The following is a 24,663-nucleotide window of genomic DNA, read 5'->3' as shown; positions in this document are numbered from 1 at the left end:
GGATCTTTTTAAAGGGTGGGTTTCTTGTAATGTATTCTTTGAGTTTTTTCTTGTCTGGGGGAAGACTCTTACTTATCCATCTATTTTGATATATAATTTGGCTGGGTAGGGTATTGTTGAGTTTCCATTATTTTCCTTCATTTTTGTGTGTGCCGTGGGCCACACCATGACAGGAGTGCTACAGAAGGCTTATGGTTTGCACATTTTGGTGTAGAGCACCACAAATGATGGGCAGAATTTCCCTTGTCAGGTAGGTCGCTGTGAAGGTTCGGCAGAGGTTCCTGCAGCAGTGTGGAACATTAGTGAATGTTGGCTGAGCTGCCTTAGGCCATCTGATGTACTGCAGCAGGTGAGAGAGGAGGTTCCCTCAGACATGTGGGACCACAGAGGATGGATAGGAGCCTTCCAGCCTTGTAGGCAAGGTTTCTCCCAAAGAAGGTGGGCAGGGTTTCCCCAGCCACGTATTAAGCACTGCAGAGGGTGGGCAGGCGGGTGGAATTTCCCTTGGAAGGAGTTGGGTGGGATATCCCCTGGTAGAAGTTGGGCGGGCTTTCCCCAGCCTCTAGTTATGCTGCAATGGGTAGAAGTCTCCCAGCTTGGTGGAGGGCAGGCGTAAATGCCCTAGGCTAAGGGGAGTGGTCTGGAGGTGGGCAGTGGCATGTGAGAGAAAAAGGAAGAGAAAAAAAGGGAGGATAGAAAGAAGAGAGGGAAACAAAAGTAACAATATAGTTGAGGCCCAATCCCTGACTGGTGTGCTTTAGGGGTTTAATCCCTGCCCTAAGGTGGCAGCAAGCGCCGCCTCCAAATGACCCCAGCTCTGACCTAGAAAGTGTTGGGGTTAGCCGGCCTTCACTGTGGTAAGCCAAGCCCCCAGCCTCTCAAAACCTAGCGGATCTTTGCCTACTTATTTTTATGATGCTCCTGTGCGACCAGGCTGTGTGGAATTTCTGTCTGAGTAACTCTCCTGGGCTGATTTCTGTGGAGTCCCTCTGGGATGTGTTACTCAGTTGTCCTCTTCCCGGAAGTCCATCCTTTCTTTAGCCTGTAGTCACTGTGTCTCTTTGGCTCTTGAGTACTTCCTTAGAAAATAGATATTAATGGCCCTTGTGCCAGATGAGGAAAATGGAGTTTATAAGGCCACACAGTCTAAATATTTGGTGGAACTGGGATTTAATTAGCAGTTTTTAACACTATATCATGCCATCTTTCTAATAAAATATGGAGTCCTGGTGGTATAATGGTTATGACTTGGGTGGCTAACTGCAAGATTGGCAGTTTGAAACTACCAGCAGCTTTCTGGGGTCAAAATGAGGTTTTCTACTCTTGGAAGGCTTTCTACAGTCTCGGAAACTCATGTGGAGCAGTTATACCCTCTCCATAGGGCCTGTATGAGCCAGTCTCGACTGGGTGTCAGTGAGTTTTTGAGCTCTAATGAAGTATAGGAGACTGACAAAATTTGAAACCCATTTTTACTTGCCAAAAGAGTTTGATGCATATGTTGAAATTGAGAGTCCAAGAAAAAAAAATGATGTTCTAACTTTTCAGTAGTTTTACAAAATAACAAGTAGGCTTAATTCTCTAGATTGAGGAAAAAAAACAAAGAGAGGAAGCAGAGCGTGAGAGACTGAGAATCGCAGATGAAAAAGAAGAGAAACGGCTTGCAGAACAGAGGGCTCGAATCCAGCAAGAGTACGAAGAGGAACAGGAGAAGAAGAGAGAGAAAGAGGAGGAGGTGCGTTTGCTTTACTCTAGTTTACCTCTTAGTCTGAAAGTGAAGTCTTAATTTTACGTATTATTCATTAAGGAGAACACTCTTAGTGTTAGAAATGCTTAGTATTGCTTTATTAAGCACATCATTTTCTTTACACACATAAACGCGTACACAACTGAGAGTCTCAAAAAAGTTGTAGAAAAATTTCATTATCATTTAATTCTACTTTTCGGCAAACTTATTATTTTTTTAAATTCAAGATTATTTAAACTTTAAAATTATAATGCATTCACACTTTGAGGCACTGGGTTGAAGTCTGGTCTCTGCAAGCTTCTTGAATTCCATCTCTCATTCTGTGTGGACTATAGAATGTATGTAGGAGTGAATATTTTTTGTGTTACTTTGTTACCTTTTCTTTCTCTATAGCAAAGGCTGAAAAATGAAGAGCTAATTCGGTTAGCTGAAGAAAGACGAAAAGAAGCCGAAAGAAAAAGGAAAGAAGAAGAAGAGCAGCATAACCTGCAGCTTCAGCACTGCTCTGAAAGGGAGAGTAAGACCGGGGAAGCGACTCAGGTAAGCCCCCCGTCAAGATGTCAAGCACTCCTACCTCGCTCACTCGAAGAGCCTCACGGAGGCGATAGTGACAGAGTGGAGGGTGTTCTTTTGGTTTTCCTAGTTGATTATACTACTTAGTCTCGGGGAGCCTGGTGGCATAGTGGTTACGAGTTGGGCTGCTAACCACAGGTCAGTACTTCAAAACCCCCAGCAGCTCCAAGGGAGAAAGATGGGGTTTTCTAGTCCCATAGGGAGTTGCAGTCGACTTCCAAGATAGCACCTCCAGGAGCTGAGAGTGGGTGACCGGCGGTGGGGAAGTGGCCTGGGTTGGCCCTACGGTTTGCAGGTCCAACGGTGTCTCACTGGGTCCCCGCCTCTGGCCCGCCAACAACAGCTTCCCCGGGCCAGAGCAGTGGTCTCCGAGAACAGCACGCACTTTTATAAGAGCTGCCGGGGAATGTCCAACCTGTATATGGAGCACAGCACCCTCCCCTGGACCCTTGGCTCACTAGACACTTCTTTAAAGGACGGTAAAAGTCAATGTGGTTCCTCTGAAGAGTACGAAGGCCTCCAGCTTTCAGGAGTTTGCCCGGAATACCAGCGATGCTTGGGAAATTGTCCATCACGAGGAAGAGGACTTTCCTCGCCTCCTTTCCAAACTTTGAACTCAAAGGTTGCTTTGGGAACTGCAGCCCAGGTCCTGGAAAACCACAGCAAGCTGAGGGTGAAACCCTAGCGGACCCAGTCAACCATGGCCGATATCCCTGCCAACTACAAGGTCATAAAGTCCAGCAGCGATACCCAGCTCTCCAGAAATTCCAGTGATACGTGCCTGAGGATCCCTCTTCACAAACAGCAGTCACTTCTTCTCTGGCCCATCATAGCGCTCGTTGCCTGGATCTTGGACCCGAATGACTGTGTGGGAGAAAACCCGCCTAGGAAAATTCTCTCCAGCCACAACCCCTACCTAGATGAACTGAGGAAGTGTAGCTGCCCAGGCGTTCCCGGGGAGGTTCGAACCTGTTACCCGGAGACTCCTGTCGGGCTATCTCCCAGCACACACCAAGAGGAGGAAGCTGACCTGGAGCGGAAGCGGGAGGAATATTTTGGCTTCGTTGAGCAGTATTATGATTCTTGAAATAAGCATCACCAGGATACCTACAGACAGATTCACATTGACATTCTAAGGACCAACCCTCTCATTCCACTGTTCCAGCAGCCACTTGTACAGGAGATCTTTGGAAGAATTCTATTTATTTGGGCCATCGGACACCCGACCAGTGGGTATGTCCAGGGAATTAATGACGTGGTCACTCCAGCTTTTGTCTTCTTCCTCTCAGAATACGTGGGTAAGAAGCATGAGTACCGAGTTGAACAAGCTAATAGTGCTCTTAAAAAAAAAAAAAGAGTTGCAGTCTGGGAAACCCCCGGGTAGTTCTTCCCTGTCCTTCAGTATGGTCGCTGTGAGTCACCGTCAACTCAACAACAGTGAGTGCTCCTGTTTTGGAGACGTAGTCAGGGTGCAGTGTAATGTGCAATGATGACACTGTGTCTTTGGGTTCTCTAGAGAATCAGAAACGGAGCTACATAAGGAGAAGGGAGAGCGGGAGAGATCCAGATTGACTGAGTGATAGATTGATTTGTAAGGGATTGGCTCAAGCAGTTGTAGGAGGCTGTAAAAACCCAATCCCAAATCCATAGCTCAGACAATGGACTGGAGAGTCTTAGTGTATTTATCATGTGACTGGGTACAGTGGTCAGTGTTTACACCTGCTGTCGATAGCACAAGCCACTTTCTCATTAACTCAAAGTACATGATTTGATTTCTTTCTTTAGGGTTTTATGGTTGCAGAAATGATAAGTATTCTCAATTAAAATGTTTGCCTCACTGTTTAAAAGAATATATGTACGTAAGCAAAATTGATCTATAGTTTTAGATCAATTTTATAGGATATGAAGTTTGGTAGACATTTATTTAGTCTTTTAAAGTATGTTCAAATTTCGTATAATTCTTAAAATTGTCTTCACTTAAAAATGAAAGAGAATTGGCAGTTTCCTATAATTGTGTTCCTAACGATTTAAATAATGCTATTTCTGAGGAATAAATTATTATATCTGTCTATTTTGATTTAATTATGAAATCCTGTAAGGCATAGTAGCTATGCATTGGACTGTGCTCTGTAAGATCAGCAGCTCGAAACAGCCAGCCGCAACGAGGAAGAAAGATGAGGCTTTCTTTTCCTGTAAAGAATTACAGTCTGGACACTGCCCCATCCTACCCAGCCCTATAGGCTCACCATGAGTTGGAATCAAGTCAATGGCATTGCGTTTGGTTTTTTTGCTTTATTTATTTATGTTAGCCAGGGGGAACCCTGACGCAATAGTGGTTAAACACTTGGCTACTGACTGAATGATTGGTGGTTCAAACCACCGTGGCACCCTGTGATGCGGTTCTAACTCTTCCCTGTAGGGCCTCCGTGAGTCAGACCCACTTGATAGCGAGTGATAGCTCTCTTTGTCCCGTTGCATGCTTTTTGCCTTGAATTCTGAAATTAAGGTTGCGATCTCTCCCCCCACTCCCATTTATATATACCTGCTATATATTTTTATCTACCCTTTAACTTTTATCTTATGTCATCTTAATTTGAGGAGGGGCCTGTGTATCGATGTGCGGTGGTCAAAATGAGTGACTGCTAAAGGAAAGGCAGCTGTTTAGATTGTCGCTGCTCCACAGGAGAGAAAGGTGTCTGCCCGCTTCCGTCATGGTACAGAGCCTGAAGGTGCCCCGTGGAGTAGTTCTACTCGGTCCTAACAATTGCCTTTTTGGTTTTTACTTAGTGTGATCTTTAAAAACAAACAAACAAACAAACAAACAGAAAACAACCTTAATCCTGAGTCTTGGTGTAGTGGTTATGCATTGGGCTGCAATCCAAAAGGTTGGCAGTTTGAAACCACCAGCAGCTCCCCGGGAGAAAGAGGGGACTGTGTGTGCCGTAAAAGTCATAGGGCCAGTTCCATCCTGTCCCTGGAGGGTTGCTGTGCGTCAGCATTGACTCGACGGCAGAGAGTGAGGAAATCTGATAATCGTATCTTTTTGTCCATTGACCCCGACGCGTGGTGGACGTGTGTCAGAGTAGCAGTATGTTCCAGGGCTTTCAGGGGCTCACTGGGCAGTAGACCATCAGGCTTTGCTTTCGAGGCGCTCTGGGTGGAATGGGACCCCCAACTTTACTCTCATCAGCTCAGGGAGCCAACAAGTTGCACCATCCAGACAGCAAAACCTGTGCGACCCAGAGCTTGACGAGGAGGACTTGTTTTTCTGGGTCTTTCAGATTTTCTGCCTGTGACGCAGGGTGAAGTCTCCCTACTTTTCCATTGCTCTTTGTTCATTGAAAATGTTTTGTTTTTCTATTTCTTGACAGATTTCCACCTTGCACAGGTTTGGGTGCAAGTTCTATCGTATGCTTGACTTTGACACTTTTTATAAAATGTGTTAAATAATCACAATAACAGCCCACCCTTCTTAGAAAGTCTTATATAAATAAATGTTATAGGGTTTTTTGTATGTATATGAACATACAGCTATATCCACATATTTATATATACTATGCATACACCATATAGTATTTATCTGTTTCTTCTTCTCCCCCCCTCCCTTTATTTTCAGCACTTGAGACAGCCTTCTCCGGCAGTCCCAGCTCTTCAAAACAAAATCTCAAGCAAACTGCAAAGACCTCCTTCGGTTGACAGCATCATAAATTCCTTTATTCGGGTATATATGTTTTCTTTGAATTAGCTGATTTTAGATCTTAGCTCAGCGATTGTGGATTGAGTCTGATTGAATGAGATTGCTTTTTTACATCTTATATAGCTAGGTTAAATATTTTCAGATCTGAACTGTAGGGTGCTGGTGGTGGGCCCCAACTCATAGGGACCCCGTGTGACTGAGCGATGTCTCCATTAACTGGCTTCAGTTGTAACTGGTAGTACTTAGTGTAAATCTCACATGTCGTAATGTAGCAAATGGCTCTTGTCTGGGCCCTTTAAGAAAGCCGTTTCTTTGATAGTGGGTCCCTCGTACCTAGCTGAGGCTGTACCAACAATGAAGTTTCAATAGAGCAGGGGATGTATTTCAGAGGAATTGATTCTTGAGTTAAGTCTTGAAATCTGAGCAGGCATCTGCCATGAAGAGAAGGAGGGTGTAGGGCTTTTGGCATTTGCAGAGGCACCGAGGGAAGTGTTGACAAGCATGGTAGCCGGGGCGCATACTCCGTGGTTTGCTGTGGCCTGATTGTCCCTGTGATCTAAGGCATGGAGGTGAGCACTATGCACGCTGTTGTATGGAGGACTGAGAGGTTTAACTGTATTCCATAGACGATTAGGTTCCTAAGGAGCCCTCATGGCTTAATGGTTACGAGTTGGGCTTCCATCCACAGGTTAGCAGCTTGAAACCACCAGCTGCCCCGCAGAAGATGAGACTTTCTAACTCCCACAAAGAGTTATAAATTCGGAACCCCCAGGTGCAGTGCCGCTATGTCCTGTAGGGTTGCCGTGAGTCAGAATTGACTGGATTGCAGTGAGCTTGGGTTTGTTTTTTTGGGTTCCTAGCAGACTACTTACCAGATGAGGCAAAGAAACCCTTTCCTGCGTCTCACCATTTGAGATTCAGAGTTCATAGGTCGATGCTAGAGAATGCATGGGACGCATGCACTGCAGTAATGTAAGTAGGAGAATGGCAAGGCCTCTTCTGTCTTGTACCACCTTCTCTGGCTGCACCCTCCTCCTGCGATGAGAAGGAAGCAGAGAGAGATGTGGTGTGGAGACAGCATGAAACTGTAAACATGGAGTCTGTCAGTGCTCGTAGATTTGTGGGATTAACTAGGGGAAGGGAGAAAGACAAAGGATGGAACATTTGAGAAGCAGGGGAAGGAAATGGGAGACAGAGGAGATGTCAGGCAATGATAATGCTATCAATTGCCACTGGCCAAGCCAAACAAGCATTAAAAATGCCCATTATGGAATGAATGTGCCCTTTGTGGATTAACCTGGAGATTTGGATGGGAGCACAGTTAGTGGAATGACGGGGCAGAAGCAAAAGCAGTGGCTGTGTGTAGATGAACGGAGGAGCCTAAAGACACAGCCAGCCTAAGTGCTGCCTGCAGAGAGGCTCGGATTAGAAAGGGCAGGAGAGACTTGAGACTTGATAGTGAATAAAGAACGGGAGGATAAAGGTTTTGTTTGGTTTAAAGAAGGGGGAGATGTTCAAACAGAAGGAGAAGCAAGTGCTGAAGGAAAAGAAGAGACGAGAAAGAAGAGAGTAACTGATGGCTGGAAGGAGAGCCAGAGTGACGTGAAGGGCGTTTTGGGCAGGGGCAAGGACTCTGCCCTCTTCCTTGGAGATGAGAAGGAAGACTAGATCAGGATATCGGTACATTTCAGTAGGATAGTGAGTTTGCTTTCAGATATCTATATATTTCTTATAATAACATTTTTTTATATATGGATATAGAGTTACGTAACAAATGACTCCTTCCTTGTGCGTTTGTTCAATAGGAGAGCTCCATGTCCCGGGCGCAGTCCCCTCCGGTTCCCGCCAGGAAAAATCAGCTCCGTGCAGAAGGTATGCTGGACTGTTAACACCTATGGTGTAGACTTTCTTTCTTTATAAAAATGTTTCTGTATATATTTTTTACAATAAAGGAAAGCCTATAAGTAGTTCCAGGTCAGTTGTGTGACCTTTGGAGTGTTTTCCAGTTGAGTCTGACGGAGTGCCAGACTGTCCTCAAAGTCCATTTTTGGTATTTCCCGGGGATTTCATTGCTTTGCTCCCCTTGCTGCTCTGTTGCCTGCCCTTAGTGTCTCGTCTCAGTGTGGTGGGGTCAGATCGGGCACACATCGTGCCCTGTGTCTCCAGTGTTGTCCCCTCCAGGGCTATGGGTCAGTGAGGGATGTTGTGTCTCGTGGTCGGGCCAGCCCTATGGTTCCCTCTCTAAATATAACTTCATTATGGACTCACAGAAAGTTGTAAAAACAAGTAAACAGAGGGTGCCCCTCCATGGTCCATGGCGCATGTCAGAACAGGAATCGACAGGGGCACACAGCAGCCCCGACTCAGACTTTACCACCTGCACACACACTTGTATGTGTGTCCTTGTGTGTAGCTTTTGGCAGTTTCAGCACATGCAGTGTTCACGTGACCACTGCCGCGATCAAGAGACAGAATTGCTCCATGCCACAAAGGAACTCCCTTACGTTTGCCTGTTCATCGTTGTATTCTCCCTCCCCATAAAGATTTAGCTTTGAAAGTTATAGTTAGAAAATTTTCTTATTTTATCATGAAGGGTTTTTTCATAGGTCTTAACAGTGTTCATTCATCTGTGTATATGCTCATTAAAAATGCCTTTCATTAACTGCATGATAGGTTAAGTTACATTTTATTAATCTTCATCTGTTTTTTTACTTATCAATGGGCATGTGAAGAGGAGAAAAGAAATGTGATCATGGAGTTATCGGAAATGAGGAAACAGCTTCGTAGTGAAGAGCGGCGTCTCCAGGGGCAGTTGCTGCACATGGACAGTGATGGCGATGCTCATTCGAGGCACGTTTCAGGCCACCTTTCTCAGCTTTCCCCGGAAAACCTTCTCTTTGGTCTTATCAGAATGAGAAATCCTGTCAGTCGTTCAGAAGCTGTCAGCAATGTGAGGGGTTTGGAACAGAATTCATTCAGGTTTCTTGGTAAAGCGACCTTTATTAGAATGGAGATTTCGCATGCTTGAAAAGGTTTTCAGTGAGTTACTGAAGAGGTTGTAATAACTGAAACATCCTCATTCCCTGAGCAAGTCTCGAAAAATCTTATATAAGTGTATATAAAAGTGCCTATGTAAGGCTAAGGCATTTATCAACACTTACCGACTTCATTCATACAAGTGTATGGTGTCTGTAAATTAATCTTTACTGAGTGTATTATATAATATATTTAAATACTGAATCCTACATTTTCCTTTTGCACTGCCCACATATGATCATCACCATCGTGACACAGGGGGCCTGAAGGTGAAAGGAGTCAGGAAGAGGTGGTACTTTCATGAAGGAAAACACAAAATGTTAACTTTAACTCTGAAATGTTTTAAAGGGTTAGACTTAGTGAAAAATCAATGTTGGGTGCATTCAAGTTCAGTCTTTAGGATGGATGGTTTGTGTATCAGTGACATTCAGTGGAAGCTTAATCCTCATGGGGGCTCTGCAATTGGACTTTGGGCTTTCGTTGTCATCCATAGCCTTGGGCAAACTGGGTACTAAGAATTTACCATGGTTCCCTCCTCTGATCTTGGATTTTATTAGTTACAATCTTTGTATCATGCAGGCTCGTATGCTCCTTCAGGTGAACTTAACTGAGACCTCACTTAGATGGCTGCTTGTTTTAAGGCAAGCCTTTAAGACCCTAGATGCTATTCTTTCTGATAGCCAGGCACCATCAGTTTTCTTCACCACACTTTGCTATTAGCTATGAACTTTAATGGAAACAGGCTAGAATCTGATAGAATGGCTTTCCAAAAGCCTTTGGAGAATTTGTTTTGCATTTTAAGGAATTTGCATTGCTGCTCTCATCACCTTCAGGGATTGTTAGAGGTTGGTGTCAGCCTTCATAGAGTTGTTTGATGGCCTTGGTAAATCCCTCCTCAGAAGGAAGCCCCATCAGAGCAGGGGCGCTGCCTGCTGGGTACTGTAAAGAAGTGCTGGAAAGACTGTGGCCAGCTCTTTTAAGGTTGTAGCTACGTTTTCACAAATAGAGGAAGCCTGCCAAATGTGGAGGGATGCAGCAGTAGACATTTGGATTTATTTTATTTTCAAGGCTAGAAATAGCAAGAGCCAGAAAGATACATAAGGAATGGTGCACTGATAGGGTGTGCTCTCTTATCATCACTCCCCCAAGGCCTGAGTAGAAAACTCTTCAGAAACTAAGGAAATGTCTATTAATTTCTTAGATGCTACAGGAAATTTGTTAATGAACTAATTAGGTACCAAGTTCTGTGAAATGATAGGGGCTGCCTTGAATATTCATTATATGGACCAGCACATTTTCTCTCTGCAAATTCTGTTCTAGGGAGAGTACCTGATACACTACACTGAATCCTTAAAGTATATGATTTCATTTAACTCACTACTCATAGTAACATGTCAACAATAGACATTTTAAATAACTTGAATAGTTTCATTGACATGATGCACGTCATACAGTTCAGTTGTTTAAACATATTAGTTGTGCAGTCATCACTACAATCAATTTTTGAACATTTTTCTTCTTTCTTGTACTCATTAGCTCATTTTCCTCCCGCCCCCCCCCCCCCCCGCCCAAGCTCCCCTGCCATATCTATACGAAACTAGTACCCCAGTTACTGTCTGTATAGATTTACCATCTCGGGTTTCATGTAGAGTAAACATAAAACTGTAAGCAGAAGAAATCGCCTGTATTTCACAAGTGATGTAATCAAGGCCAAAGTGATGCTAAGTAGTAGAGCTATTTTGAATGTCAGTTTTACTATCTCAAAGACTGTAATCTGTCTGCTTCATGATCATTTTAAGATCACCCTAAATTGTTATGCTCTCATTTTGAGATTTTGAAAGCTCACAAAGACTTTGTAAATGCTCTTTATTTTTAATCTAAGGGATTGAAATGTACTATTAGAGGAATTTTCGATAATACATGTAGTGAAAGATATCAAATCGATTCAGTGTTGCTCACTTTTCCCCATAAAGGGTATTCATCATGATTTGTTATTTCCTTGTAGGAAAAGAGACAGGCACCCCATGGACATATTTGACATGGCTAGGCATCGGCTGCAGGCTCCTGTCAGAAGACCCTCTCCTAAGGGCTTCGACTCCTCCAGTTTTCAGAATATTCATGACTTTAATCTGCTGAAAGATAGAGGTGAGTAGAATGCTGCTGTTTTAAAGATATTTTAGGAATAGTGTAAGTATCCTTAAAGATATTTACACCCCTTTTTTTGCATTTTGTTTTTGTTTGGTTCTTAGTGAGTACTTTGTTGTTGTTGTTTTAAACATTTTATTAGGGGCTCATACAACTCTTATCACAATCCATACATATACATACATCAATTGTATAAAGCACATCCATACATTCCTTGCCCCAATCATTCTCAAAGCATTTGCTCTCCACTTAAGCCCTTTGCATCAGGTCCTCTTTTTTTCCCCCCTCCCTCCCCACTCCCCCCTCCCTCATGTGCCCTTGGTAATTTATACATCGTTATTTTGTCATATCTTGCCCTATCCGGAGTCTCCTTTCCCCCCCTTCTCTGCCGTCCCTCTCCCAGGGAGGAGGTCACATGTGGATCCTTGTAATCAGTTCCCCCTTTCCAACCCACTCACCCTACACTCTCCCAGCATCACCCCTCACACCCTTGGTCCTGAAGGTATCATCCACCCTGGATTCCCTGTACCTCCAACCCTCATATGTACCAGTGTACAGCCTCTGCCCTATCCAGCCCTGCAAGGTAGAATTCGGATCATGGTAGTTGGGGGGAGGAAGCATCCAGGATCTGGGGGAAAGCTGTGTTCTTCATCGGTACTACCTCGCACCCTGATTGACCCATCTCATCTCCGTTTACACCCTTTTTCAAAGTGAAATTTTATTCATGATGTATATTTTTAATTTTGATGAATAAACATCCTTATTCTCTAGTTCTTTACCGTACCAGACTGATAGGTGAAGCGTCAGCTTGGCAAAATATTTCCTTTGGGAGAGCACTTTTATTTTGAAAGCCTGGGCGTGCGTTAGGCCGCACAGAGCAGTGTGGATGGGGAGTAGACCCAAACCTGAACAGCTGCCTTGAGTTGATTCTGAGCAGAACCATCCTCTGTAGGGTTCTCCTGACTCTGACCTTTCAGAAGCATCTTGCCAGAACATTCTTCTGAGATACCTCTCGGTGAATTGACCCTCCAACCCTTGGGTTTACAGTCAGGTGCTTTTGTACCACCTAGGGACTCCTGGGGAGAATGGAATTTGGCATTTATTGGAGGACGGACAGAGTAAGATGAACTAATGAAAACGACTAAGGAGGAGACAGGAGAAGCAGGAGCAGAGAATGGGCTATTTTTGATCAATTGGAAGCCCAGGAAAAAGGTGGATATTGGAAGGTGTCAGATCAGAAGTCATTGGTGACCTCTTTAGTGGAGTTATGGAAACAGAAGTCAATTAACTTTGGGCATAAGGAATGGATTAGGGGGAGAGGTGTTGGACGCAGAGCAGACGGAGGAGGTTACTGTTGAAGAGACCAGGGTCCCTGAGTGGGCAGGAGGAAACCGCTGGGAATTGAAGGTTATGAGCAGAGAAGACTTGATGTAACAATTCAGAGTAAAGAGGGGGGAATATTTACTAGGGAAACAGGATTACCAAGATAAGACTTGGATCTGGGCGATTGCACGTGTATCGTTGCTGTCTTGTGCCATGGGGAATATTCATTTCACTGGCTAGTCCACATATAAACTTGGGTTGGACTCTACCTTCACCACGTCCAGACTCGGTTTCCCCAACTGTGAAACCAAGAGGTACCAACAACAAAGTCATGTCTCCAGAGCCTCTTCTATCAGTCAGTACAAGTTGCTGTTGACCGTTTAAAATCTTGGATTATTCATGGTGTTTCCCATTCACATAACATTCTTTTGATTATTTTAGATCCTGCTGTTTTTTCAACAGTTTCATTGGCATTTAATTCACATATCATACAATTCAGTCGCATTAAGAAGAGTTGTACAATCAAGACCACAATCAGTTTTAAAACATTTTTTTCATTCTTGGACTCATCATTATTAGCAATCCATTCCCACCGAGCCTCCCCTGCCAGACTCCCAAAGAACCATTAGTCACGTTACTGGATTTACCTCTCCTGGATCCCATATACAGAAAAAAACATTTTAAAAATATGCGAAAAAAAGACAAGAATAACAAAGTAAAACAGATAAAAACCGCAATCAAAAAGAAAGCAGAAGAGACTAAAATCTGGAACAAATTTAAATGGATCATAAGGAAGATCCAATGATAAGGTGCTAAATTTTAACCTAAATGCATCTGCAACAATCCATTTTCAAATGCATTCTGCACGTTAGGAACACTATTCACATCCCTGGACTGTGAGATCATGATGATTTTTATATATTTAGAATAATAATTAATAGGTTAAAAAAAGAAAAAACAGCCCAGTAAAACCCACCACCACCAAACTCACTGCCACTGAGTTGATTCTGACTAATGGTGACCCTATAGGATAGGGTAGAACCGCCCCGTGAGTCTCTGAGACTGTAACTCTTTCCGGGAGTGGAAGCCCCGTCTTTTTCCTTAATGAGTCAAAGGGGATATGATTTTCAAAGCTTTTAAAATGTATGAACTATATTTTTACCTTCAAGATTAAAGGTGATGTCTAACACGTGCATTGTCAGCAGTTGGTATTCTTGAGCTTGTGGCAGTTCTTGGCTGTCACCTGCACCTTTCTCCCCGTGGTGGCACCTTTGCTCAGGTTCCAGCCAGTCTGCATTGAGCTTGCTTTCTACATATTATTTTGAAATGAGTGTGAAATATTAATTTCACAGAAAACCATTTCCCCCACCCACCCCGACGTCTGGTTAATCATAGGAATCAGGTGTGACGTTTGATGTCACGCCTGGGTCCTCCTCTCTCCTTGGAATGTGGGGCTTTTCTTCAGAGACCAGGCATATGGACACATTGTCCCCCTGCCTCCTGTTGTGTGTTCTGGGCAGGGTCTGGAGTAGGGAGGGGCTGGCAGTGGAGATGCATCCACAGCTGCTTTCTGCAGACTCTTTCTGGAGATGTCCTTGAATGTTGCTAAGTTTGTGTAAAGGCACTTACTGCAAGAAAGTTAACTTTATGTTCTTTAGTTTAATGGCTATGTTTAAGTCCATGATTTATATTATTCCTTGATTTTGAGATTAACTTACTCATATTGTCTCTAGTGAAACTTTAGGAAAGCTCACCAGAAAACGAGTTTTATTTTATCTAAATAACTTCTTTTTTGTACCAGATTCAGAGACACGGGTTAATCTGAAATTTATGTATCCGGAGCCTCCAAGAGACCATCAGACCCTGGAGATTCAGCAGCAAGCGCTGCTCCGAGAGCAGCAGAAGAGGCTGAATAGAATCCGAATGCAGGCAGGAGCTGAAGGTAGGAGCCAAGTGGAGTCCGTAGGATTAAGCCTGTTGCTGTCGAGTCCGCTGGAGCTCAGACCAACTGGCAGCCGTGTCAGACCGCTCCACGGGATTTCCAAGGCTGTGCCCTCATGGAAGGGCTGTGGTGGTGCAGTGGGTACGTGCTTAGCTGCTAATGGAGCTGGTGGTTTGAGCCCACCAGCTGCTCCACAGGAGGAAGGTGGGGACAGTCTGCTTCCATAGACTCTGCAGACCCGGGAAACCTAGGGGACAGCTCTACCCCACCTGGTAAGTCTCTGAGCCAAGATCGACTCAACACACTTTAGGCCTTTTTTTTTTCTCCATTGTGGAATCTTTCTGGGGACAGATTGCCACATCTTTCTCTGAGGGAACAAACAGGTGATGGATTTTAACCACAGATTTTTCAGTTAGCAGCCAAGGACTGAAGCACCGTGTCACCAGTGCTCTGTATGGAGGACCCTGTGTGTAGCCTGGTAGTGTACAGTGACCTCTCAGAGCAAGCACACCATAATTCCTTAGGGATGAGTTTACCTATCTTCTATGATCTTGTTGGGAAGTAAGCACAAAATCAGATACTCACTTTTCTCATTTCCATCTTCTTTTTTTAGGTAGAATGGGATTTTGTACTTTGAGTAAAATTTATTATAATCTTGATCTGTCTTACATGCTTCAAGATGAAAAACAGATTTTTCTTCCTTTTAAAACAATGCTTGCTTATAAATTCATGTAACATAGGAATTATTGAGAAATTTTAAAAAACTGAATTGTTTTAAGATAATCACTGTTAACTTTATGACCATGTGCAAGATACTGCCCTGTGCATATAAATAAAATCAAACCCACTGCCATCAAGTTGATTCCATTTCACAGTGAATCTTACATACTATATATACTTGTGTATAAGCCGAGTGTTTTAAAACAAAAAATGTGCTGAAAACCTGGGGTTCGGCTTATACACGGGTCAGTGGTACCCCAGCGAGGTGTAACTTCTCGCTGCCTCCCCCCACCCCCCCCACCCCCCACCGAGGTAATGGACTAGCACCCGTTATCTCGTGGGTGATTGCCGTTTCTCCGCTGTTCATTCAAAGCCCCACTCACACTGCAGGGCTTTGAATGTTTACTCACATCTAACCAATCAGAGCTGTCCTATGACGTGGATGGCTCCAATTCACAGAAGCACCCGTAGTGATTCACTTACGCTGGCAGCTGAACTGGTAAAGATGTGTCTGTGGCTGCACTCTGTCTCTCCCCTCTGGTCTCTGTATTAATTCACATCCTGCATCCATCCCCTGCCCACATGGACTCCCCACCCCCACCCCCACCCCCACCCCCACCTCCACCTCCTCCTGGCTAACATGTCACAGGGGGAGGGAGGGCATTACCATGAAAATTCTTTTTCAAAGACTTGTTTTTTTTATCATATTAGAAATGGATACTCTTGAACCAAAACAAAAACTCCGGTCATATGAGGCTGGTTTCAAAATGAAGGTTGTGTCAAGAGCAGAAGAGAGCAATAACAGTATTGCAAGTAGGGATTTCTGTGTTGATTAAAAGCAAGTGAGGGAGTGGCAGGAAATGAAGGCTGACTTTGAACAGATTCCAAAAGCTAAAAAAGCTCGTTGTGGTTTTAACAGCTTTTCATGGGGCTCTAGAGAGTGAATTGCATAAATGGTTATGGAGTGTTGTCAAAATGGTTACTGCGTAACACGCATGGGAATCCGCATACGTGCTCTACAAATGGCTAAGGATGACAAATATAAAGCACCAGACATTGAAAAATTTGCTGCGTCAGCAGGATGGTGTGCCCGCTTCAAGAATAGGTTTGGCCTACTATGTTTGAGACAAAGAACAAAGATTTCCCAGAAATTGCCACAAGACCTAGAAGAAAAAATTATGTCATTCCAGTCATTTATTATAAAACAAAGAAGGATTTATACTTATGACCTGGCAGATATTGGGAATATGGATGAAACTGCCATGACTTTTGATCTTCCAAGTAACAGAACTGTGGCAAGTTTAGGAGAAAAAAACCATTTTACTCAAAATCACAGGAAATGAAAAAAACAAACAAACACTTTACAGTTGTTCTATCATGTTTGGCTAATGCGTCCTGTTATTATTTTTAAAAGAAAGACCTTGCCTAAAAAGATCAATTTCCCACCAAGAATTACTGTGCGTGCACATGTTAAAGGCTAGATGGATGAAGACTGAACAAAACAATGGCTGGAAGAAATTTGGAACCAACGACCAGGAGCAGCCTTAAAGAAAAAGCCATTGTTACTTGTTTGGGATACGTTCAGAGCCCATCTATCGGATGACATAAAAAAATTAGCAAAATCTAGTAAAATTACTTTAGCCGTTTTTCCAGGTGGGTTTACATCTGTACTGCAGCTTCTGGGCATATCTTTGAATAAGCCTTTTAAAGACCATGTGCAAAGGATGTGGCATGATTGGATGTCATCTGGTCAAGCCCGACTAACAAGAGGAGGAAATCTCATGAAGCCTGACATAGAGTTAATAGCAAAGTGGGTTCGGGATGCATGGGAAGACATTCCAGAAGACATGGTGCGACGTGCCTTCCAGAAATGCAGTATTAGTAATGCTATGGATGGCAGTGAAGACTGCGCTTTGTATGAAAATGACAGCAGTGATTGTGATGACAGTGATTTCAGTGAGGACAGTGTCTATGATGACCTCACACCAGCTGAAGCTCTGCATTGGGATACAGATGATGATGAGGAATTCAGTTTTGAAGGACTTTAACTCTACATTTTAGCTTGGCTGCTGATTGAGCTCAGGGAATAGTACTCTTAAGGTATCATTGTTGATACCTTATTGTTTTTGTTGAACCTACTTTCCACTTATTGTGCTGGTTTACTAATGTTAAATGACTTGTCCTTTTATTTATGTTTTTTATTTAAAATAAATATTTAAATACATTACCCCACCAATGTCTCAATTTTTAGTAATTTTATTTTCATTTGTGTTGATTATTGAAACTCACCAATAGCTTCTGCATTTTCCACCCTAGGCTTATACTTGAGTCAATCAGTTGTTCTGGTTTCTGAGGTAATAATTAGCTACCTCAGCTTATACTCGGGTCGGCTTATAGTAGAGTATATACGGTAGGTTTTCTGAGACTGTGAATCTTAATGGGAGCAGACAGCCTCCTCTTTTTCTTAGCAGCTAGTGGGCTTGCAGAACTTGTGGTTAACCCCCAGTACCTCCAGGGCCTCTTAGCATATAAAGTTAGACACATGTCTGTGTACCTATATGAAAATTTATGTCAAAGTAGCAAAGGATACTGTAACACTAACTCACCTCATTCATCCAGTAGGTTGTGTACATTTTTCAGTGTCTATAAAGATGTTATTGTTATTAAGTTGCATCTGTCTCTTGGAGACTCCTTGATCAACATGATCAGCTGAACATAGTGATACATGGGGTTTTACTGACTGACTTTTCAGTAGTAGATTGGGAGGTCCTTTTTAAAAAAATATATATCGTTTTATTAGGAGCTCATACAACTCTTAGCACAATCCATACCTACATCAGTTGTGTAAAGCACATTTGTATATTCATTGCCCTCATCATTCTCAAAACATTTGTTCTCCACCTAAGCCCCTGGCATCAGCTCCTCATTTTTCCCCTCCCTCCCCACTTGCTCCCCGCTCCCTCATGAACCCTTGATAATTTATAAATTATTACTTTGTCATATCTTGCCCTGTCTGACATCTCCCTTTACCCACATTTCTGTTGTCCGTCCTCAAGGAAGGAGGTTATATGTAGATCATTTTAATCAGTTCCCCCTTTCCAACCCACCCTCACTCCACCCTCCAGGTATCATCACTCACACTACTGGTCCTGAAGGGCTCATCCGCCCTGGATTCCCTGTGTTCCCAGTTCCTATCTGTACCAGTGTACATCTTCTGGTCTAGCCAGATTTGTAAAGTAGAATTGGGATCATGATAGTGGGGGTGGGTGGGTAAGCATTTAGGAACTAGAGGAAAGTTGTATGTTTCATTGTTGCTACATCGCACCCTGACTGGCTACTTTTTTTTTTTAAGTAGTTTATTGGCATTCAACTCACATATAATACAATTCAATACTTAAATCATGTATGTTAAAAAGAGTTACACAATAATCACAACAGTTAATTTTAGAACATTTTCTTTTATTGATATTTTATTGGGGTCTCATGCAAACTCATCAAAATCCATACATCCATCCATTGTGTCAAACACTTTTGTACATTTGTTGCCAGCATCATTTTTAAAACCTTTTCTTTCTGCTTGAACCCTTGGTGTCAGCTGCTCATTTGTTTTACCCTCCCTTCCTCATGGGGTCTTGATAATTTAGAAATTACTGTTATTTTTGTCATGTCTTACATCGACCGAAGTCTCCCTTTTCTGTTGTCTGTCCCCCAGGAAGGGAGTTATATGTACATCATTATGATCAGTTCCCCCCTTTTCCTCCACCTTTCCCTTGCCTTCCTGGTATCATTACTCATTATTGGTTCAGTGGGCTTTATCTGTCCTGGATTCCCGGTGTTTCTAGCTCTTATCTGTACCTGTGTACATGCTCTGGTCTAGCCAGATTTGTAAAGTAGAATTGGGGTCACAATAGCGGGGGGGGGGGGGAGGAACATTAAAGAACTAGGTGCTATACTGCACCTTGACTGGCTCATCTCCTCCCTGCAACCCTTCTGTAAGGGGATGTCCAGTTGCCTGCAGATGAGTTTTGGGTGTCCACTCGGTACTCTCCCCCCATTCACAATGATATGATTTTTTGTTCTGGGTCTCTAATGCTTGATACCTCATCCTATCAACACCTCGTGATCACACAGGCTGGTGGGCTTCTTCAATGTGGGCATTGTTGCTTCTCAGCTAGATGATCACTTGTTTATCTTTAAGCCTTTAAGACCCCAGATGTTACATCTTTTGATAGCTGGCACCATCGGCTCTACCACATTTGCTTGTTTACCCGCTTTGTCTTCAGTGATTGTGTCAGGAAGGTGAGCATCATGGAATGCTAGTTTAATAGAACAAAGTATACTTTCATTGAGAGAGTGCTTGAGTAGAGGCCCAATGTTCATCTGCTACCTTAATACTAAACCTATAAATATATGTACATAGATCTATTTCTCCTTCATCATATTTAAATATATTTATGTATGTACATGCCTGTATTTAGACCTCTATAAATACCATTTGCTTCCTAGTTCATTCCTCTATTTCCTTGTACTTTCCTCTTGTCCCACTATCATGCTCAGCCTTCATTGGGGTTTCACTAATTCCTCTTGGTTACATTATCCTTGATCAAGCCCTACCAGGCTTCCTATACCCTCCTCGCCATCGAGTTTGGATCACTTGTTTTTCCCTTGTCTCTGGGTTTGTTAACACCACTACTTTCCCCCGCCGCTACTTCTCTCCCATGGCCCTCCCCCGAACCATTGGTCCTGTTGTTTTCTCCTCCAGAGTGTTTATCCAGCCTATCTTATCTAGATAGACCTGCAGAGATAATAATATGCACAAAAACAAGACAAAGCAAAACAAAGCAGTTGGACATCCCCTTATGGAAGGGTCCCAGGGAGGAGAGGAGCCAATCAGGGTGCAATGTAGCAACAATGAAACATACAACTTTCCTCTAAAGTTCCTAAATGCTTCCCATACCCACCCACTCCCACTATCAGGATCCCAATTCCACCTTATAAATATGGCCAGACTAGAGGATGTACACTGGTACACATAGGAACTGGAAACACAGGGAATCTAGGACGGATGATCCCTTCAGGACCAGTGGTGAGTGTGGCGATACCTGGAGGGTGGAGGAAGGGTGGGGTGGAAATTACAAGAATTTACATATAACCTCCTCCCTTGAGGACGGACAGCAGAAAAGTGGGTGAAGGGAGACATCGGACAGTGTAAGATATGACAAAATAATAATTTATAAATTATCAAGGGTTCAGGAAGGAGGGGTTGGGGAATGGAGGGGGGAAAATGAGCTGATGCCAGTGGCTTAGATGGAGAGCAAATGTTTTGAGAATGAGGGCAATGAATGTTCAAATGTGCTTTACACATTGATGTGTGTATAGATTGGATTGTGCTAAGAGTTGTATGAGCCCCTAATAAAATGATTAAAAAAACAAAAACAAAGCAACAAAAGAAAACAAAACAACAACAATAGCAAACCAACGATTTTTATAAGCCTATAAATTGTTCTCAGTCTGGTTTTTGACCTTTAGGAGTGTTTTCCAGTCGAGTCTGATGGGGTGGCATGTCCTGGCCCCAAAGTCTATTTTTGGTATTCCCTCAGTACTTTGCTGCTCTGTTGCATGCCCTTAGTGTTTTGCCTCGGTGTGGTGGGGTCAGGTCAGGCACCATTCTCACACTGTATCTCCAGTGTTGTCCTTTGTAGGGCTATGGGTCAGTGAGGGCCATCGCGTCTCGTAGTGGGGCAGGCCCTATGTGCACTGACTGCTCTGAGCAGGAATATCGTCCTCAGTGTTTGGTGGGCCAGGATGTGCTCCACTCTCTCTCGCTCCCCCTTCATTTGCTCCTGTGTGCTCTGATCAGACACGGCCCTCTCCCTGAGCTGCAGCTTCAATGCTGTAGCAAGGTCCTTCTTACTAGTCTTGGCTCCAGTGAAACCTGTTGAGAATCACAGCAGCACGTGCTGTGAGCCTCCCCTGTCTTGACATGGTTGCACTGGCTGGAGCTGAACCAGTGTCTCACATGAAAGGCAAGAATTTGGCCACGGAGCCACCACTGCACCCATCAAATAGATAGACAGATCGATACTATCTTTTACTTTATATTAACTGTAACTGACTTACAAAAAGACTGTTAAGGAAGCACAGTGTAAATACATGAAGTGCATGCATTTGAAGTCTGCAGAGTGGACACCCACGTAAATTCACACCTAGATCAAGAACGAGAGCATTATCAGTACTGCAGAAACTCCCCTGCGTCACTCCCCACTGAACTCGCTGCCTCTAGAGGAAACCACTCCTCGGAGTCTCACTTCTTAGCTTTGTTTGAAGCATGACATGGCTGTCCTACGGTTGGCTTCCTTTCCCCATCTCTGCTATCGGTACCAGCATTCTCCTCCTGCTGGCAGCTCCATGCCAGCTGGGCTGGTGGGCCCACAATCCTAGAAAAGAGTGCCTTGGAGAGGGCTTTGATGGGCCTGGCGGGGCTCATGTGTCCACCAGTGTGAGAGGCCCGGCCCTTCACTGTAGTCTGGAGAATTAAATACTTTGAGCAGGCCAGGTGACATCCACACCAGGAACCAGGAACCAATAGAGATTCCTACAGGTATTTCTCCACTCTGAGCATGTGGTTTTGATCACAGTGTTTACTCTGTAAAGCACCTGACTGAGATGAATGTTGTGTATAATCATTCAATTACGAGCACCTTACTGAGTGTTTACTGAGCAGCACAAGCACTGAGCTGGATCCTGGGGTGGTGGTGATGACAGCAATAACTGCTCTTCTGTCAGAGAAGGTAGAGGCCAAATCAGAATACACGCGAGGCATGCCGCCACAGCAGATCACCTGGGGCCGCCTGGGCGTGTTGAACTGTGGGGTGGACCGGCATGTAGAGGCAGCCTGGAGCCAGCTCTTTCAGAGAGCACCCACGTGCCTGCTGTACTGGGACCATCAAACCAGTATTTCATCAGCTCTGCCAGCCTGTAGGCCTTTGAGAATGACCATGGAAAATGGGTCACAAAAACACAACACTCCTGTCATGAGAATCGTGGGGCATAGCCCTACCAGTAATTTTTCTAAATATTATTTCTGCAAAAATGTAGGACTCTCTGTTGGTATAGAAGGAGCCCTGTGGTCAGTCCTTTTCTGATAACCAACATGTGGGCGGTTTGACCCCACCTGCTGCTCTGTAGGAGAGCCGTGTGGCAGTCTGCTTTGGTAAAGATGTCCAGGCTCCGAAACCCTATGGGGCAGTTCTCCACTGTCCTGTAGGCTGCCTATGAGTCGGAATTGACGGTCAAGCCCCGTGATTTTGCCCTGGTTTGCTGGTGTGGTCTACTGACTCTGAAGGAACTCTGTGACTTCATGAATCAGCATCACAGGAGTCAATGATTCTAGACTTTGGCCAACTGTCCTCTTTTTATCTTCTGTACAATTCTAATGGTCTCACAGGTCACTTTCTCCGGGCCCCTTGGTTCTGTAAACGCTGTTGTAGTTGTTACATGCTGTTGAGCTGGGGCCGACTCATAGTGACCTGAGGAATCAGAACAAAACACGGCTCAGGTTCCTACCGTCCTCACTGTCACTGCTGGGCCGGTGGAGTCCATGTCACAAATGCTGTAGGCATTTACGCAGGAGAGAGGATCGCAAAGCAGTCACAAACACTGTCTAAGAAGGAGTGGGGAGGAGGGGGAAAATGAGGAGCTGATACCAAGGGCCCATGAGGAAAGCAAATGTTTTGAGAATGATGATGGCAACAAATATACAAATGAGCTCGACACAATGGATGGATGTATGGATTGTGGTTAGAGCTGTATGTGCCTCCAATAAAATGATTAAAAATATAAAGGAGTGATGGGTCCGAGTGTGGTGCAGAGGGTTAAGTGTGCTGGGCTACTAACCCCAAAGGTGGCAGTTCAAATCACCCAGAGCCCTTGGAAGACAAGCCCAGCGACCTGTTTCCTAAATGTCAGCACCTGGAAACTCCACGGAGCGGCTCGTCAGTGCACATCTAGGCTCTCCACGAGCCAGATTCAACTCGGTGGCAACAGCAATAAGAAGGACTGGAACAAGACCGGCAATGCTAGGAGCATAGTGGCGGCAGCCTATGGATTCCCAGACAGAATACACTGGTCACAGGAGCGCATAGAATGGGGAAGGGGCTTGAGGTTCTTGATGTCAGATCCTTGGAATGAGGTGCCTAGAGTTTCATGTGACGGAGCCCTCTCTTTAGATTCACTCAATGGCTTTCTACACAGATCGTAGAAGTAAGATACCATCTAACGAAGAATCATGAAATATTTTCCCTTGTCTGTGGGTATTGGTTTTATGGTCGTAATGATGTTGCTTCTGTATTTATTAATTTGATTAGGAGAATTTTACCCAACTAGAAGGGATGCTGGGTTGCAAGTTATATGTGAAAAAAGTCCTGAAATTTAATAGTGGAACTGGAAGTAATTTCTAGTAGAGAGCTGGTCACCAAAGAGATTTCAAAAGTAATTTTTTTTCTTTTTTTTTTAGTCATCTTTGTTCCTTAAAACATTTTCTAACCTTTCAATTTGTGTTTGTTCTCTGTTGACTGCAGTTGACTTGGATGCCATTCCAAACATTAAAATTCGAGACCACAGGATGGTAAGAAGAAACTGATTTTAATTTTTTTAAAGTTAGCTTTAAGAGGATAATCTGTTTAGGTACATTATAATTAAGAATTCCAGTTCAAAGTTCTTGATGATTATTTCATTTAAAAAGGATTTAGATTTTACCACACTAGTGTAGTGGGTAGATCAAGAGCTCTCAGTGTAATGTGTAAGAAAGTGTAGTGACATAGCACCAAGAACTGCTTGAGTTAAAATCTTGGCTTGGCCTTGTCTAACTGTGTAGCTTAGGGCACGATATTTAAACTCTTGGCTCCTGAATTTCATAACCTATACAATGAGGCGAGAACTACAGATGTGAGAGGTTGGTAACCACAAAACAAACCCAGCTCACTGCCACTTCGTCGATTCTGACTCACAGAGATCTTTAGGACGATTGAGACCTGCCCCTTTGGGTCTCTGAGGCTGTAAATCTTGAGGGCAGGCAAAAGCCTCGTCTTTCTCCCGCACAGCAGCCGGTGAGTTCCCACCCGGACCTTGCATGGAAGCCACCACGCCCCAGGGCTCAGAGGTTGGTCAGAAGGATTAAATTATCCCATGTCGGATAGGCCTGTAGTAAGTGCTCTACAAATGCTTATTAAATAATCAAAAATAGCTCAAGGGGTCGTTTAGAGGACTAAATGATGTTAAAAAGCCCCAGGGTTAGGTCCTGGTCCATAACAAGCATACTATATAAAGACAAGTCAAAAAGTATCGCTGTTGGAATTCCAGTCCTACATGCAGCAGTTTATTCCAGACAAAGCAGGGTTAAGCAAGTGTGAGGATAAATTCCCACAGTAATATTCTTGCCTTAGCCTTCATCGGGTGCCTTCAGCATTAGGTCCGACCAAACAG

At 43.8% G+C, this 24,663-nt stretch overlaps 1 protein-coding gene and 1 pseudogene across 6 annotated transcripts in view; both read left to right on the top strand.

Annotated features, from left to right (window-relative positions):
• CSPP1 (centrosome and spindle pole associated protein 1) overlaps positions 1-24,663 on the top strand; it is a 138,784-nt gene that overhangs the window by 93,727 nt on the left and 20,394 nt on the right. For all 6 annotated transcript variants that reach the window (XR_012784501.1, XM_075549606.1, XM_075549603.1 and 3 more), the window contains 8 exons: positions 1,583-1,732; positions 2,138-2,284; positions 5,934-6,038; positions 7,820-7,886; positions 8,747-8,864; positions 11,056-11,195; positions 14,320-14,460; positions 23,760-23,806. Coding sequence is in view for 5 of the 6 variants with exons in the window: in XM_075549606.1 (XP_075405721.1) it covers positions 1,583-1,732; positions 2,138-2,284; positions 5,934-6,038; positions 7,820-7,886; positions 8,747-8,864; positions 11,056-11,195; positions 14,320-14,460; positions 23,760-23,806 (915 nt within the window). In the remaining variant the exon portion in view is untranslated. The remainder of the gene's footprint in view (positions 1-1,582; positions 1,733-2,137; positions 2,285-5,933; positions 6,039-7,819; positions 7,887-8,746; positions 8,865-11,055; positions 11,196-14,319; positions 14,461-23,759; positions 23,807-24,663) is intronic.
• Positions 2,302-5,735, top strand: LOC142448491 (TBC1 domain family member 22B-like; annotated as a pseudogene).

The sequence above is a fragment of the Tenrec ecaudatus genome, chromosome 5 (genome assembly GCF_050624435.1).
Source record: "Tenrec ecaudatus isolate mTenEca1 chromosome 5, mTenEca1.hap1, whole genome shotgun sequence".
Classification (NCBI taxonomy): Eukaryota; Metazoa; Chordata; class Mammalia; order Afrosoricida; family Tenrecidae; genus Tenrec; species Tenrec ecaudatus.
Note: the sequence above shows the minus strand (reverse complement) of the source record. Positions and strands in the feature narration are given on the sequence as shown.